This window comes from Cricetulus griseus, chromosome 6 (genome assembly GCF_003668045.3).
Source record: "Cricetulus griseus strain 17A/GY chromosome 6, alternate assembly CriGri-PICRH-1.0, whole genome shotgun sequence".
In the NCBI taxonomy this organism is placed as follows: domain Eukaryota; kingdom Metazoa; phylum Chordata; class Mammalia; order Rodentia; family Cricetidae; genus Cricetulus; species Cricetulus griseus.
The window spans coordinates 141,120,452-141,138,903 of NC_048599.1; the positions used below are offsets into that span (position 1 = coordinate 141,120,452).

Here is an 18,452-nt window from a genome sequence, read left to right on the forward strand (position 1 = left end):
GCCCTAGCCTCACTTACTTCCCAGAGTTGGGGGAAGTGTGAGTGAGTCAAAGACCAGAGAGTGTTTTGAAAACAGAGTCAGGCTATTCTTGGACACCTGGGAGAGCCAGTTCAGCTGCCTAGTTCCCTCAAAGCCTGCTGGGTGTCTTTCCATCTCAGTGCTTATCATCATTCCAGGGACATGTTCATACTGACAACTGTAGGCCTTCTGTAAATACTGTTAATGCAGAGATAGATAGGGATGGTTTACAGAGGCCCTTCCTACTGTGATTAAAAAGGAACTTGGGGAGGAAAGGGTTTATTTCATCTTATAAGTCTCAGGTCACACTCAGTCACTGAGGAAAGCCAGAGCAAGAACTGAAGAATACTGTCCTGTTCCTCGTGGCTTGCTCAGCCTGCTGTCTTAAACAACTTGGGACCACCTGCCTAGGAGTGGCACCACCCACAGTGTCTGGACCCTCCGTACCAGTCATTAATCAAGAAAATGCCCTACAGACTTACCTGTAGGCCAGTCTTAAAAAGGCATTTGCTTAGTGAGGTTACTCTTGGCAGATGACTCTAACTTGTGTCAAGTTGGCATAAAACTAGCCAGTATAATCTGTAAAAGGTCTCCTTTCCTAATGGTGTTTGCCTGGTTTAGTTCATAAAATGGGCAGAAACCTTTAGGGCTGCTGGACAGACAGCAGCCAGGCTTGGCTGGCTTCAGTATGTGCTGGGGCTTTCTTTTTGCTGGTTAACTTCTGGAGATGGAGTGGTGAATTCTTTGCTTGCTTGAGTGCTCACCTTCAGGGAACATTTGCACACACTCATGAGCTGCAAAGTAGAGAGTAGGGTCACCCTTCCCTGGCCACTCTCATTCCTAGGAAGCCACTATCCCTAGATTTACCAACCATCCCACATAGGTGTGGAGTTTCACAAGGAGACTTTGAGCTTGTGAGCATCTTTCCTTGGAAGGGTCACCTAGTAGTTACCTGTATTGGGACGGGAATGGGAAGGAAGCAAGCACTCCTCTTTCTGTATACCAGTTCCTGCTTTCCAGAACACAGTTTAGAAATTACTTTTCACCAAGCAGTGGTGGTGGTGGACACAGAGATACAGAGACAGGTGAATCTTTAATTCCAAAGCAGCCTGTTCTACTGAGCGAGTTCCAGGACAGCCTCCAAAGCTACAAAGAAACCCTGTTTGGGGGAGGGGGGAAACAGATAGATAGATAGATAGATAGATAGATAGATAGATAGATAGATAGATAGATAGATAGACAGACAGACAGACAGATAGGTAACTTTTCATTTCTTCAGAGAACAACCAGACATCTTGCAAGCCTCAGTGTTGACATTTTACAAATGTGGATGTGAGCAACATTGACCTGCATTTCCAGTCTCCTTCAGCATCAGATGGCTAGTGGCTGTTTCAGCCAGTCTCACTCCCATAGAGTCATTAGACAAGCCCCTATCTGCTCCTCCCACTGTCAGAGGCCACACAGGCTCATGGGTATGGACAAGTGTGGAGGAAAGTCTTCACTCACTTCCAGATCTTGCAAATGTCCCCATTCATGGTCACTCCTGGCTTTATACTTTCTGGAAACATAGTTTATTATTAATGCATGCACCCATAACTCTGAGGGTGTGTATGGGTGGAGGAAATGAACAGCATGGATCTTACACACTGTGTGTGGTAAATGCTATTTAAATCTGGATGGAACAGTTAAGCAACACACTAATATGAGATCACTGGCTTAGGGCCAGGTTTGTTGTGTTTATGGGTTGGAGTTTTTAGTTGTGTTTTTTTTTTTTTCTTCCCTTTTGAGGAGGGGTCAGACTTAGAGAGCTAAGCCATCTGTCCAGTTTAATATGTTAAGTCTTTAATAACAAATCATCTGCAATGTTTCTTACCATGTACAGCAGAAAAATGAATATTTTGCAGAAGTGTTATCTTTAGAAACGTCTTCCCCATTCCCTGTTGTTATCATCTTGGTGTTGTTGCCTCAATTTGATAGTGCACATCTTTGTACTACTGTTTTGCAGAATTAATTAGTTCATTAAAAGTGGCATTTTAAAACCGGTGTGTCGGTACAGTGTGCTTCTTTAGAAGGCTCTTGCTTCTAAGAGGCGTTAAGCTTCTGCAAGAACAGATGCAGGGGTTCCACGTACAGACATTAAGCCTCAAGACTTGAAAGGATCTCTGCTGCTTTCTTTGAGGTATGTTTTGCAATGAGCTCTGGCTGCCATTGTGCATGACTTTCTGTGGCTAATGTAGTGACCTCTGCCACGCCTCGCCTCTTCATCTGCTACAGAGAACTGTACATCTCTTTGCATAATGACCTAGCTGGGTGCATGTGGCAATCTCTAATGTACTGTCTACCCATTCAACGAGTATTTAAGGAACACCACCAGATAATGTGACAAAATGCTGGGATAGTGCAAGGAAGAAAGCAGTCATGTGATCCTAGAGAATCCTGTAGGGACATGGAGATTTAAAGAGATGATCTCTCACAAATTGTGTAATTACAAATGTGAAGAGGTGACAGAATTTGAAAGTACTGTATGAGGTAGAGTGTACTGATTGATGGATGGGAACAAGAACAGGGCCAGAGAAGGCTTTCCTGAGGAAGGAAGAGTGACCAGGGCTTTGTGGTGGTCCCGTCTGAGCAATGAGTGTTCCAGGAAGAACTGCTCAATGCAGGGAAGATGGTGGCAACTGAGGCTAGAAGGTAACCACAGCTGCACTGAGGATCTCCTTGACCTCTGAAGACTTGAGAATTAAGTCCCTTCTAAGCCCTGCCTCAGAAGTGGTTCAGAAAGCAGGGCATACTTCCCTCTAGAAGGCATGGGCAGTATGGCTTTGGCCTGCAAAGCTGGTCACCCATAGACTGATCACCTCTAAGTCCTGTATATAGGTCCGTGACCTTGTTGCAGAGAGAGTTGTTACAAGAGATGGGTACTGAAAGGATACTGGGAAAAGAGATGCTTGCACACTGATGGAGGGAGTGTGAATGAGTGTTAGGAAATAATAGCATGGAAGTTCCTCGGAAGTTAAAGATAGAAGCAGCATGTGGCTTGACAGTCCCACTTCTGGATGTCTGTTCACAGGCTGTAAGATCAGAACACTGGCTTCTGCACTGGCATGCTCACTGCGGTGTCAATCACAGTAGTCAAGATCTGGGATCATCACAAGTACCCATCGGCATATTAACCAATAAAGAAAACATGGTGTGGGCACAATACATACTTTAACTAGAGGGAAACCCTGTCAATCTGGAGGAACATGGAAGTTGTTGTGTTAAATGAAATAAGCCAGGCACAGATAGGTGAAATATTACAAGATGTCACTCATGTGTCAAATCTGAAAGAGTTTAATTCATAGAGGAAAACAGTAAAATGGTGGTTACCAAGGGCTTGGAATGGGGGAGCAACTAGGGAGATGTTTTCTAAAGGATACAATCTCAGGAGTAAATTCAAAAAATCCATTATAGAGCATAGCAGCTAGAGTTAGCGATAATTTATCACGGTCTTAAAATGGTGTACATCTTAATCCTAGCACACAGAAGGCAGAGGTAGGCAGATCTCTGAGTTCAAGACCAGCCTGGCCTAACAGCCAGAGCTGTTACACAGAGAAACCCTGTCTTGAAAAAAAAAATAATAATAATAATTTGCTGACATAAAAAGTGGTATGTGAGGTAAAGCATGTGTTCGTCAGTTTGATATTAGCCATTCAATAATGTGTGCTTATTTCAGAACACATACAGGGAAAATATGTGCAATATTTAATTTGTCAGTTGTCAGTTATGAAGTAAAGAAGCTCACCTAACAGTTCTATTATAGAAGAGCCACACAACTGTTAGATGTTATATACATTGCTGTAATTGTGCTTATATCAAGGCTGTGAGTGACTGATACAAAGATACATGCAGGCAGGCAGGCAGGCAGAATGCCCACTTCATGAAAATACCTTTTCTGAAAAAAATTCCCTTTCAGAAGATAACAAAGAAAACCAGAGGCCTTAATTCTGAAAGGATCTAGACAGGGATACTTCCATCTGGGTCCACAAATAGACTCTAAGAATTGTGAACTACAGAAAGTTGTATGTAAAATGCCATGTAGACATCAGTTTTAGTTTTCAGTGCCTTCTCTAGGATCTGTGACCCAAGGAAGACTAAAAAGCGCCAGTGAAGAAGTTTGGAAGACCCAGCAGTCTTACATATTTACAAAAGGCCTTTAGCGTTTGGAAGAAATAGCTGAGTAGCATTCTACAAAACGGATGTGTGGCTACGTGGAGATGCTGACCATCCTACAGGACAAGAACTAACTGCCTTGTAAAGTGGTATTATCTGCAGACCACCTCTTGGAGATGCTGTCAATGGGTGGGGTCCCCAGTGTTCTTCAGTTCTCCCATGGAGGCCATTTAAAGAAACAAGAAAACAAGACTTAGGGCCTAGGTGTGAGTGTTGTGCTAGGGGTGGATAGGGAGCGTGTTTTCTGCTTCTGCAGAGACACTGGTTAGTGAGTCTGTGATCCAGTCCCAGGAATCCATGGGAACATGGGGAGGAGTTGCTGTTTGCTCCCGACAATCTGATCTCCGAAACCACTGAGTGCCTGGCCTTCATTAATGGCAGGGTAGAGAAACAGGACACGCTAGTTGCTTTAAAACTTCCTGCCTGGGGCTGGAGAGATGGCTCAGAGGTTAAGATCACCGACTGCTCTTCCAGAGGTCCTGAGTTCAATTCCCAGCAACCATATGGTGGCTCACAACCATCCCTTATGAGATCTGGTGCCCTTTTCTGGTGTGCAGATATACATGGAAGCAGAATATTGCATACACAATAAATAAATAAATAAATAAATAAATAAATAAATGAAATCTTTTAAAAGAAAGACACTATTAAAACAAAACAAAACAAAACTTCCTGCCTGAAAGTACTGAAATTAAGATTCACACCTTGATCTGTAACTGTGTTTCTAGAATTTTGTGTTTCCAGGCAAGTTCTTAAGCCTTGTAGCTAAGTGTTAGAGTAAAGAAAACCCAGCAGCTTCTCCATTTTTGAAAGGCTCCTGTAAATGTAAATAGGAACAGCAATCCTTCCAAGTTATTACCCTGTTAACAGGTTGACAGATATGTGCAAATTGTGACTCACTGCTCAATTTGGCTCCAAATTAATGTCTTTCCGTGCGGGCCGCGTCTGCTCAAGTGTGGACTCGTCACCACTGTGGTGTGGCTGCTTGTTTGCCTTCACTCTAAAGGTAAAAATTAAAGTAATTTTTATTCTGCCACAAAATGGAGTGTGACATATGGTGGCAGTGTGGGAGGAGAGCAAGCCGTTCTTACCTGTCCTTAGCCCTGATCTAGAAGCAGGGTGCCAACGATGCACTCTGTGAGCTCCATGCTGGCGTAAGCAACACCTGCTGTCTTGGGAGGCAGCATTCTAGAAGCACTGCCAAAGACCACCCCCCCCCACACACACACACATACCAGCCCCCACCCTCTGCAGAAAGAAAGCCATTTTTGCCTCCAGACTTTTAGTCTGGTGTGGCAAGCTTCTCTGGTTTCTGTCAAGTAACTAGTGGCTCATTTGTATCTCTAAGGCTGGATCTATTTAAAAATGAAATGTTTTGATTTCTACATCTAAAATCTAGACACTGTTTTCCTCAGCTAAAGGTGCAGCTGACTTTCTTTGGTCTCTTTTTGGCAAATGCATAATGTCACCTGTAACAAAGGAATCTGCATCCTCTTTTTGTTAGGCCTGCAAAGAAAAACAGTCTCCTTAAAATTCATTTCTCCTCAATGGAGTTTTCAAATGAGTTTGCTGAGCCTTATCTAAGATCACAGGCAGGCAGGTGGGCAGAAGGAAACCACAGAAAACCCACCCTAGGCCTTTTTAACTTTCCTGTGCCAGTGGAGATACCTTTCCTGGGAACTATCTTTCTTCTGCCACTCCCTTTCCTTCCAAGTAAAGATTTCCATTAGCCATAGGGTCCAGAAATGGCCAGGGGTGCTTACTATTTGCCCACTGCAACTCTGGATACTACAAAAGAAATCCCGACCAGGTGGCTGGTTTAGAATTCTAGCAAAGTGCAAGGTAAGGTTGGTTCTAATTTCATGTGTGGCCCAGGATCCATCACATAAACCACTGTTCAGGTTTTCCAGCTTGCTAAGGAGTCTGATGTTCCAAGTGGTATGTTGAAGGTTTCAAGGTGAAAGATACAAGGCAGAGCAGGTTATGATGTGTCTTTGGGCTGAACTAGTGCATATTCATTGAGTTCCCTCCCAGAACTATGATGGCTATTGATTGAGGACTATTTAGAAGGCACGGCCTACCCCCTCACATTAGCATAGACTTAGCAGTGACCTCCATTCACACAGGACAGAGGCTGTTTGCTTCCGCTGAGTCTGAAGAAATGGGTTGAAACCACATGTATAGATTTGGAAAAGTATCTGAAGATAAGTATTGCCAGCACCTGAGTTGGCATGGTTTTGTCATGCATCTTCTGCTATCCAGTAGACACCAGGCAGAGCCACACTGATGCCTCCTCTCTTCCAGTCACCTCTGCAGTAGAATTGTGCTTAGATGCCAGGATGTACTATGAGGCTGAGTCAAGGGGATCTCAGAAGACCACAGTGTTTCTTAATCACTCAGGAAATGACATTTCCAAAGCTGCTGTATCTTAATAGGGTGAGGCCTCACCTGCAAGAAATGCCTGGAGCAAGTTCAGCTTTTAATGGCAAGCCTCACTCACGTGATGGTCCTCTTGGGGGGTGGGGGAGTGTTAGCCACTGCTGAGGCAACATGGAATCTGTGGGCTACTTGAGGACTATTGGAAGCCCTGCTGCCACCTTCTCTCTGGAACACCCCAGACAGCACACCTCTTCTCATAGTCTCTGCTCCCACCTGCCCACTGGCCTCATTAGTAGTTGCCAGGCCTTCTGCAGCCTCCCTCGCCTGTCCTCCTTCCTCATGAGAACCTGACAGGTTGATCCTGAGAACTGCTTTCTGACTTCACTAGCAGAAACGTTGGTGTTCACTTTTTAACAGATGGTATTCTTCTGTGTGCATCTCATGATCCCCAGGTTCCTAACTGAAATTTTGTATCATGTGATCAAGGAGTTTATCCTTGCCTTCCCCCAGAAAGTATACCTTCACCTGTCCCTGATGGATGGCATGTAATTTAATTTGCTGCATCCAGTGGATATGAAACCCATCCCAAGGTCTTTTAGTGGGAAGTTTTGGGTCTTGGCTGGTGAATTGTACGCATCCTTTGTGGTGGTGTGACTAGATAGTGAGCTGGCATGGTTTCCTATGTAGGGAGCAGAGCCAGCCCTGTGTGTGCTGTGGCCCAGTATGTTCCTAGTGAGCCTCCACTACAGGGCAGGAGGGCTCTTAGGACCACCCGCCAGCACACTTGTCATCTGTGAGTCCTTAATAAGTACCCGGCACCATGCCAATAGCTTAATGCCAGTGGTCTCAGTAAGTATTAAACCCTGGGATATGCAGGCAGGCCAGCAGAGAGGTGAAAATGGAGCTTCTAGCTTGCCTGATATACTTGACTGTTACTAAGAAAGGTTTTAGAGTCAGGGAGTTTAGGAATAAAGTTAGGAATAAAGTGGTAATAGGGACATAGAAAGCTGAGCAAATAAAAGCCAAACAGAAATCCAAGAAAACTGAAAGCACAGCTATTAGGTCTGTCTAAAGAAGATATGGCTGAAGCACAGGGCTGTGCTTACAGTGGAGTCCTGTTGGGGGGACATACATATCCCAATGGAAAGTTAAGGTGCATTCAGGGCACTTTATTTAAAATATAAATATAATCACTTAAAACAGAGCCCCTTTGCAAAGGGTCATGGGAGGGAAAAAAGAGAAGTTCTCATAAGGAGCCTTGTAATATTGTCTTCTTCAAAAGGTATCACAACTAAAAGTTGGGTATTAAGTACAAAATGAAGTCTTCACGGCCTGTGGATTCCCAGCCTCCAACATGACTGCACTTGATACTTACGTACTTCTTCCACACCCAGGTACGTCGATGATGTCATCAGCCGCATTGACAGGATGTTTCCAGAAATGTCCATTCATTTATCCAGACCCAATGGGACTTCCGCAATGCTTCTGGTAAGATCTGCTTGTCTGTGTGTGGGGACTCATGGAGGAAAAACCAGTCTTGAAGCTCAGTTCCCTGTGAGGCTGAGGAGATGACTCAGGAAAGTGCCAAAAGCTGTGTATGGGAAGCACTGTAAGCCTAGTGCTGGAGGGTAGAGGCAGGAGGGGCCTACAGCGGGCTAGCATGCTGGCCCAACTGAGTTGTGAGCGCTAGGTTCAATGACAGACCTTGTCTGGAAAACTTAAGGTGGAGAGTAACACCTAACAACCACCTCTGGCCTCTGCACAAGTGTACACACACACACACACACACACACACACACACACACACACACACACACACACACACACACACACACGATGCTTTGTTGCAGAAGCTCTAGACACTGGAGAGGAAATCCCAGGTCAGCAGCTTTCTTCCTTGGCATCCTTTAGGGCAGTGGTTCTCAACCTTCCTAATGCCGCAACCCTTTACTACAGTTCCTCAGGTTGTGGTGACTCCCCAACCATAAAGCTATCTCCATTGTTACTTGTTATGAATCATAATGTAAATATCTGTGTTTTCTGATGGACTTAGGTGACCCCTGTGAAATGGTCATTAGACCCCCCCCCAGGATGTCTCCACCCCCAGGTTGAGAACCACTGCTTCACAATGAACCCTGCACTCTGAAACCTTGCTTTTGAGTAAATTGTAGCCCTGGTGAGAGTTACCAAGAGTAGGAAGGCACCTTAAACTATTTGACCTCAAGTCAGGTCATGTGAAGACCTTCACAGCAGCACTGGGTAAATTTTATATTTTCCCTAAAAGATTAGACTTAGCTGTTCTCAGCTATGGTATCCTGCTAAAGAGAATGAACATGATGTTGCCTCAGGACTTCATGGACTATGAAAGTCATTTACCACCCTCGCAGTATAGGAGAAAGCACCTGGACCTTTGTCACTGATTTCTTTCTTTTTTTTAAGATTTTATTTATTTATTATGTATACACAACATTCTGCTTTCATATATATCTTCACATCAGAAGAGGGCACCAGATCTCATAACGGATGGTTGTGAGCCACCATGTGGTTGCTGGGAATTGAACTCAGGACCTCTGGAAGAACAGTTGGTGCTCTTAACCTCTGAGTCATCTCTCCAGCCCCCTGTCACTGATTTCTGATTCTGTTGTTTCTTTTGGGTTTGCACTGAGCATTCTGGCCTCACAGTCCACTGATGTTTGTATTTTCATGAATTGACCAAAGACAGCAAGCTTTGAAGTCCAGTGGCCTAGGGATGTGTTGTGGTATCCACTAGGCAGTTTCTGATGTCTGTATAATAGGTACCTGAGGAGCTTTCCTGGGACACATGTTTTATGGCTGTATGTTGTACAGAGAATGGGCTTTGGTGGGCATTGGGCATCAAGGCTCTACAAGTAATCTTGCTGCCTTGGGTCCCATGTGAACTCCCCTTGCTATGGCATTTTCCTGTGTATAACCTTATGGATCACCAGTCACCCAAGTGAGCCATTCTGCATCCAGCCCCTTCATCCTGGAAAAGCTGATTGTGTGTGCATGCTTATTTTTGCCCAGTGATTGGAAAGGATGTGAGCTTCCTAAGTTTGCAATATTTCATTTGTAAATATAATGTGTGTGTTTATGTGTGTATAATTTCTGAAGTCCATTTAAGTAGCTTTCTCCTTGGTTGCCAAGATACGCAGGGATTCTTTCCAGCTTTGTATTTTATCACACACACACACACACACACACACACACACACACACACACACACACAGACTCACACACACACACACACACACACACACACACACACACACACACACACACTCACACACACACACACACACACACACACACACAGACTCACACACACACACACACACACACACCACACACACACACACACACACACACACACACACACACACACAGACTCACACACACACACACACACACACACACACACACACACACACACACACAGTCTTAAGCCCCGGTCTAAGTCCTAGTCCCACCAGTTCCACTGATGTTAGGAGTCTCCCTTTCTGCCATGTGAGTGGAAAGGTTCTTGGCCGGCCTGTGCATCAGCATAGGAAACAGAGTCACTGACCCAGTCAGTCCATTGAGGAAAGGCAGGTTGCATGAACTGATTTTGGTGTTCTCACCCTCTAGGCGGTCACTGCTGGGCAGCCTGAAATTTGGGATCCCACCGCTTTAATTGGCAGCCTCTCCTCTATGTAGAAGGTATAGGGGAAACAGGATAAGTTGACACTTTCTGAGGCTTCTGTCTTAGGCAGTTATGGTCTCTTTGGCTCATCCAAAGCCAAAGTGGCTCTTCACTGCTGGTCTGGAAGCACCAGTGCTTTAGGCCCCTCAGAAACAGGAGCCATCACCATCCACCCTGGACATTTGACCTGGAAAAACACACTGGAACCTTCTTCACCATGTGCGTAGTAAGCTGGCTAACATGTGCGTGCAAGCTGGGATGAGGCTAGGGGCAAGTAAGTACCTAGTAAAAACTAGCTGAAAATGGGAAGGATAGAAAAACTTGGTTGACCTCAGTGGTGTACCTTGGTTCACTGGCTAGGATGGAGCTTTGCCCTCTACTTGTAGGGGATTATACTGGCTTGATCCTGACCAGTCAGCCAGTTGCTGGTGTCTTTGTGAGCCTTACATCATCACCTGTGACCTGTACATTCCAAGCCATAGCAAATGTACCATCTAAATCCTCAGCTTCTTGTGTGCAGCACACAGCACTCTGCTCACTGGGAGTTATCCTGCTGCTGTTTGAGTTAGTGGCTTGTGGTATAATGAGGGCTGTTTCTGTTCTCTGAAGGGATGAGCTCAGTCATCCAAAAATAAATCTAGCTGTGTTGATATTTAGTTTCAGCTAATCTACCGCCTAACATCCCATTATTAATTTTCCTCCAACAGTCAAAATATTGTAAGAGCTTAACTGAGTCAGACTGGAGCAAGCTGCTGGCTTCTCCCATCACTTAAAACATTATCATCTCCAGTTTTTGACTGATCAGCTAGGTATAAGAAAATGGAGCTTTCACTGTAATGTTTGAAATATACCCTAGTAGTTTATAATGTTTATTTAGGTGTTAATTTGATTTACAAAATCACTAAGTTTGTGTCTACATCTCCAAAATTACACATTAGCCCCCTGCTTTGATGACACAGCCTTCCTTGAGCCATTGGGCACTCTCCCATCTCACTCTCACTCTGCCCTAGTTGTTTGAGTCCTTGGGAAACTCACTAGCAACTAAACTGCTGCCCTGCTAACACTTGGATTTCTTCACTGAGTTCAACAGCTCTCATACCTGAGTGGTCCTCAGACTCCCTGGCTAGTTTCCCACATATGCACATTCCTTGCAGGCTGCTCAGAAATCCTGAGTTGGTAGCTCTAGGCAGAGCCATAGATCTCCATGTCCATGTACCCCAAGAGCAGCTGGAGCTGTGGAGTACATTTTGAAAAATATGTTAAACTCCTGGGGAGATGACATCCCTGAGAACCACTGCCCTGCAGCCAGCAGTTCTGCTCCTGCAAGTGGGTCTAAGAGAAACTTTTCCAGGATTGTTTGTGATAGAAAACCGCAGGAACAAATCAGACAACCATCAGAGTTCCCTGGAATCCCAGCCCTTTGGTGCGCCCCTGCCCTGGCGTCAGACTGATAACATGAACTGATACAGATACAGAAACAGACTGATACTTGAACTGATACAGAAGCTCATCCTACCATTCAGTGAATTCTCGCTAAAGCACCAAGCAAGACTGGGACAGATCTGAGTCCCCACACTTCCAGGGCTGCTGTGTAGAAAGTAGGACCAGAGACCAGCCAGTGTTGTCTTCCTCTGTCAGAATGACAAGGTTAAGCGGCAGAAGCGGGCTAAGAACATGGGAGAGTGGTGCTGTGGGTAGTGGTCAATGTGTTGGGAAGTGAGACCAGATCCACAGGTCCAAGGGAAGCAACTCAGGTAAACAGACTCATGAGGGGATGGCTGGAGTGCAGGAAGCCAGGAAACCACCCAAGTCCAGGGGCCATGTAATTTGGTTTTATCCTAATCTTTGGTGATATCTGCTATTGCTGATCTAGGTATAACCCTTTTGTATCTATTTATTAATATTGGGGTGCTTGCTGATCTTCAAAAGGATGAGAGTTCTGTGCCTAGCACCCACATTGAGGAGCTCACAACCACCTATAGCTCCAGCTCCAGCACCATCTTCTGGTCTCCTCTGGTACCTGCACTCATGTGCACATGTACAGACACACACATATACATAACATTTCGTTAATGTCTTAAAATCTGTAGTAATATAAAACCTGCCACAGATAAGAGCTAGCACATTATCTGCAGTGTGTGGCATGTGTGAGTTCTCCCTCCCATCCCCCCCACAGAAATCATACCGCCTCCCTTTGCTCAGCACTCCTCAAGGGGCTTTATTTATATTGCTAAGTATAATTTTTCATTTTCCCATTTTTAATTCAGTGTGTTTGGAAGCTATTATATGTTGTCTTTAAGGACTAATTTTTCACTCAGCCTTTTTTGTTTAGTACATTTTATCCAAATTGTTGATTTATTCATTTTTCTGATAGGAAATGTTCTGTTATTTTTCTGTCAGTGGTCATTTGATTTGTTTATGAATTTTTATAAACAATTCTGCTCAGAGCATTCTTGTCCCTTGGGTTTTGGTCCTGATGAACTAAAGGGTTACCTTGTTTTCCTCCCACCTGGTATCTGTTCTACTTCTCACCATGGGCTGACTTGCTTTAGGACAGTACTTGTTTATTTTTTGTTTTAAATAATTTTTGAGATTATAATATAGCTACATCATTTCTGCTTTCCCTTCTTACTTACCTCCAAACTCTCCAATATACCACCCACCCCCTGTTCTCTTTCATCTTCATTGTCTCTTTATTATGGGGTGTGTGTGTGTGTGTGTGTGTGTGTGTGTGTGTGTGTGTGTGTGTGTGTGTATTCCTAAATATGTAAAGACAACCTACTCAGACTGTACTGTATAATGTTACTCGTATGAATATTAGGTCAGTGGTTCTTGACTGATTGTTGCCTCCTAAGAGGTATGTGGCAATGCCTGGCGGTGTTTTTAAGACACTTTATGCTGGCATCTGAGTGGGTGGAGACCAGAGATTCTCCTACATGTGCTTTCCTGCAGTGAGCATGCACAGCCCAGCAGACCACAAGGTGTAGGTTGGGGATCATTGGCATGCTGAGCTCTTGGGCCATGTGTTCTGGTGCTTCAGACTCACCTCCATTCATTCTCATTTCTGTTGCAATAAGTATCAATAGCTCCATCCCATAGTTGCAACAGCTCTTAGAGATCCTCAGCCATTTTCAGTAGAAAGAGGTTCAGAGACCAAAAGGATGAGAACTACTCTTTTAAGAAGAAATGAATTACAAATATTACAAATACAACAGCTGAGTGATGTGGTCTGTGCGCTGCTGAGGAGGAGGCAACCAGAAGATCAGATCACTTAAGCCTGCAGAACATGGGAAGACCACAAAGAGAGAGAAAAAAAAAAAAAAAGAGGTGGGTGGAGGAAGAAGAAACTTCTTCAACAAAAAGATACATCAAATAATGTATCAGACCAATCTCAAAAGAGACATTCTAAAATATTTGTTATTATGGTACTCATGATTGGAAATTTATCAGTGACTAAAACCTTTGATGTGAAATAAAAACACAAGAACTTGACACATCCCATCAGACAGTTATCTGTTTCTTCAACCAGTTAATTCTGAAGTCAGCAGATGAGTAGAGAAAGTTGGATATCTGGGAAACTGAACAGACTGGGCAATGGACAACCTTGTCTGAATTTGCACCCAGACACATGAACTTCCTCTCAAATGTTGGTGATTTGCTAGGTGAGGTCAGGGCCTCATTGCTGTGAAACAAAGGAGCCCATCAGTTTACATCTAGTGTATGTAGCATGTGTGTCCTAGGTACAGTTTACAATGTTTGCTGCTCTTGTAAAGTTCTTAAGTTCGGTTCTCAGAATCCATGTTGGGCAGCTTGTAACCACACACAACTCCAGTTCCAGTTCCAGCGCCATCTTCTGGCCTCCCCTGGGCACCTGCATGCATGTGGTGCACATACATATGTACAGATAAACATTCATACATGTAAAACTCAAAAACAGGCAAGACAATTTTCAAAGAAGAGTCAAGGACATGAGTGTCTTTTCAAGCATCATCAGGATTCTATACCTGAGAGCCTATCTGGAGCATCTGTTGGAGGCTGAGCTTCCCCAGCCAAGAAAAAGTAGGCTGATGGACCCTGGGGCATGCTGAGCAAGGCACAAACAAGGTAGCCACAAGGGTAGAGAGAGAACCTGTAAGCATGTGTTCAATTGCACAGGGAGGAGTCCAAAAAGATGCAGATGAAATCAGTGTATTGATTTTTGTGTATGCAGTCAGTGAAAATCAAGGATACTACTAGATACTAAGAAACAAAAGGAAAATTATGGCTTCCAGGTTAGTGTTTTTTATGAGATTTCTGAGTGTGCAAAAGAGGTCTGTTTCTTGTGCCCTCTCAGGCTTTTTTTGTTATGTTTGTTTGTTTTGTCCAACTTTGATGTAATTTTTGTTTTATCATATCTTACTGCCTTAGAAGCCTGCTTGTTTTCTAATGGGAGACAGAAAGGGAGTAGATCTGGGTGGGTGGGGAGGAACTGGGAAGGGTAGAGGGAAGGGAAACAATAATCGGGATATATATGTAAGAAAGACTATTTTCAATAAAAGAGGGAAAAAGGCTAAAGTGATGAATAAGAAAATGGGGTCTGAAAGCTTTAGCATATAGAGATTCAAACGTAAGCATGAGAAGTATAGACCTAATAAAGGGGTTAGCTTAGTGGTAGAACATTTTCCTAGCATGAATGAGGTCCTGGGTTCCATCACCAGCATCAGAGAAAAGTAGGCATGGTACATACATGCAGTCTTAGCATTCAGGATGAGGTAGGGAGAGGGGGACTGCACATTTGAGGTCGCTCTGAGGTGTCTATAAGACATTGTCACAAAGCGCACGCATGCACGCACACACAGGAATAAAGGAGAGAAAAGGGGGAAATTGGGAGGGAATACCAAGAAATACTAAACATGTAATATATTTAACTATGGAATCAAATTGCAAACACATGTATTAGTCACATCAATTAATGTGAATTAATACTATGCTAAAAGGCTATGCTAACATGAATTAATACAGGCTTTTCCAAAGGTGCTGCTTAAGCTCATGGGGATAAAGAATTACACACAAAAGAATATCAACAACTAAAAAGGGAAGATGCTTGGAGAATAAGGCCTGTGTTCCTTGAGACACACCTACAAGTCTTTAGGAGTCAAAAAATTTGGCCCCAGACTAGAAGACTAAAATAGACCAGAGCTGATGTGAAAACTGACCCAGCAAATGCTACAGGTGACATCTCTAGTGTATGTAGCATGTGTGTCCTAGGTACAGAGAAATAATTTTGTTAATTTTAAAAACAAAGTGGAAAATAGTAAAAATGGGCTCTAAAGTGGGAAAACAACTAACACACCCAGTATTTAAATAGATGTAAAGATGTCCAACCTTATCCCCAGAGAGCTGCAGGTTAAAATCACATTGAGGGCTGTCGCCTATCTGACAGATTAACAGAACTGAAAAAGCCACCCTACAGTCTGCTGCCGAAACAAGGGAATGGGCTCTCTTGTCACTGCTGATGGCAACATGGGCCACCTAGAAGAAGGACCCTTCACAGTGTGTACAGTGTCTGCATTTGCCTTTGACCAGCAGGACTTATACTAGGAGGTGGCCCTGAAGGCTCCTTCCAACAATATGGAAGCACGCATGTGCAGCTAGCTGTTCATTAACGGCTTGTTTGTGACTGCAAAGTCTTAGGATAACCCGAACACTCAGAGGACGATGCCTGAGGGGATCATGAAACAGCCACACAATAGAGCTACACTACTTCTGTTTTCATCTTTGAAAGATGAGAGAAAGACCTGTGACCTATATGAAGTGACTTCCAGGGCGTACTGCTATTTAAAGAGAAAAGCAAATGCTTTTTTCAGTATGGCCTCTCTTTGTAAGGAGAAAGAAGACATCCATTACCTGTCCATTTTTAAGGGGAGGGCACACATGGAGGGTTAGACCTGAAACGAAGCAGTCTGTTTAGGAGGCAGTTGAGAGGTGTGTTAAGTACGAGGGCTGAAAATGGATGCGGCAGGTGCACAATGCGTCCGGCAGAGTGACGAGCTTCTGGGATTAAGTCCAGACTAGGCTGTATATCTTTTTTACTTTTGTTTTTAACCAGAAAGAAAGCAAACAGAATTAAAGAAAGCTAAAGATATTTCAGTCAAATAATGTGTTCACTCCTTAAAGAGCAGGGAAGAAAGTAGAGAAGGGACTCTAGAACCTTTGAACGTGGGGTTCTGACCCAACCTTTCTGTTGAATGCTATAATGGCTGTGAACTAAATCGTACAGTGTAGTTGGTGGAGCAGCTTCACAGAGGTCAGGATTGGTATGTCTAGAGCTCTGTATATGTAGGATGAAGCACCTATAGAAATAGGAGGCCATAGAAGCCAAGCTCCTATAGAAAGGGAAGTTGCCAATGTGGAAAGAAAGCCACAATAAGCACTTGGTATCTGGTGGCAACTGGGAGTGTTAGTATAAACAGAAATGCTGATGTGCTCATGCATGCATGCTTGCTTGCAGGTGTGCTCCAACCCTGTCTACTAAGAAGGCCTAAGTTAGAGCCTAAAGACAGTGAGCAACTCTCTCATGCACGTCTTGGTCTCTAGATGCCAGTCTTGCTAGCAGGAATCCTTTGAGTGAGCAGCTGAGGGCCATACAGGATGAGCCTGGGGCATCTCCTAATGCTAGCAAGTAGGGGAAATGCCCAGAGAACAATGGGTGTAGAGTGTCAGCAGGCATAAGTATCATTTTGAAGAGGCCATCACTTGCCACACCTGGGACTGCAGAGTATATGACATCACTCATCATAAACCCACAGCTTGCAGTCCTCATCTGTGAGTCCGCCTGATGAAATGAATAAAGTATTGAGAAGCATCAGTGCAGCTTCACAGTAGGTGTGAGGAAAGAGCTCACATTTGGGGGGAAATGGGAGGTTGGGCTACACCTCAGTACGTCTTCAGACATATGTCATTGCTGTGAGTGCCGGCTCCTTACCATTACTGCTTACTGCTTTTAGCCAGAGAGGAACTGAGGACTGAGCAAATAAAGGAGCAGGGTGGCTAGGAAGGGACCATGACCTCAGGAGGAGGCTTTGTGGATGCCTGTAGTTCTGAAGTGTGAGCTAAAGTCTGTCCCATGCTTCTGTGGGGACATGCACTCATACCATAGTTAACTGTTTTGAAGGCCAGTGACTTTGGGTTCTGTAGAGATGACAGTGCTCTGTGAGGTGTTTCATGGCCATTACCTGCTCCTCCTGCTCTGAAATGACTATTCCGACCTCAAAACTCTCACTTGAGCCGTGAACCTCCTAAGGGGTGAGGACTCAACTTCACTGTGAGATGATGTCCTGTGGGTCTTTCTGGAGGAGAGGGCAGGACTTTTCATTAGAAAGGGCAATCCATTCCTAGGGAAAGTTCTGGAACTGAGTCCTCTCCAGAATTTCTGGTGCCTCCCGGGACAGCTACCATTCCCTCCCTCTGCTTTCTGTTCATTTCTTTGGACATTCGGCTTCCTTTGGGTGACCCTTGAGGGGCTTACAGATCAGACACTGTCAAATGCTGCACTCACACATGGTGACCGTGTGGAAGATGGAGAAGGAGCTGGTGTGTAGAGAATGGAAGCTGTCAACGCTGTCTCGTCGCTGGCTGGCTGGCTGTATGAAGAAAGCGTTGTGCATCTTGGGGCTTCTGACTCTGACACCAAGTCAAATGGTTTGGGTTTGTTTTTTGTCTTCTAATTTCTTTGAGTACATTATGCTTTTTCTTGATTTCCCCCAAAACTGCTAAGAATCATCCATTGCATCTCTAGCTTCTTTAATTAGTTACAGGACAGCCCTCCACAGACGTGTATACCTGTATCCTTTTACGGATTAGCAGTAACTGAGTGCATCCTAAACCCCCCTCAAAATACTGACTAAATTGATGACAGCCTAGGTAGGCAGCCAGGCTGTCTCCTTTGCTCCAAAGGCTGACCCTTTGCCAGCAGTCTTCAGCATCAATGTTCCCAGTGAAGCCCTTTAAACCCCACAGCTCCACCTCTGTGTGACTCCTCCTTTCCAACAGGTCTGCCTCCCTAGGCTGGAGTTTGTAGCTGTGAATTGAAGGCAATTCCAATACCCAGGGAATAGTGGTAGATGTTACTCTCTGTGTTTGTGTATATTATGTGAAATTGATG

The 18,452-nt window shown here is 44.3% G+C and overlaps 1 protein-coding gene across 2 annotated transcripts in view; it reads left to right on the forward strand.

Moving 5' to 3' along the window:
• The window catches only part of Med27 (mediator complex subunit 27), a 175,779-nt gene that overhangs the window by 117,131 nt on the left and 40,196 nt on the right, over positions 1 to 18,452 (forward strand). For both annotated transcript variants that reach the window (XM_027423096.2, XM_027423097.2), the window contains exon 4: positions 8,004 to 8,097. In XM_027423096.2, the coding sequence (XP_027278897.1) occupies positions 8,004 to 8,097 (94 nt within the window). The remainder of the gene's footprint in view (positions 1 to 8,003; positions 8,098 to 18,452) is intronic.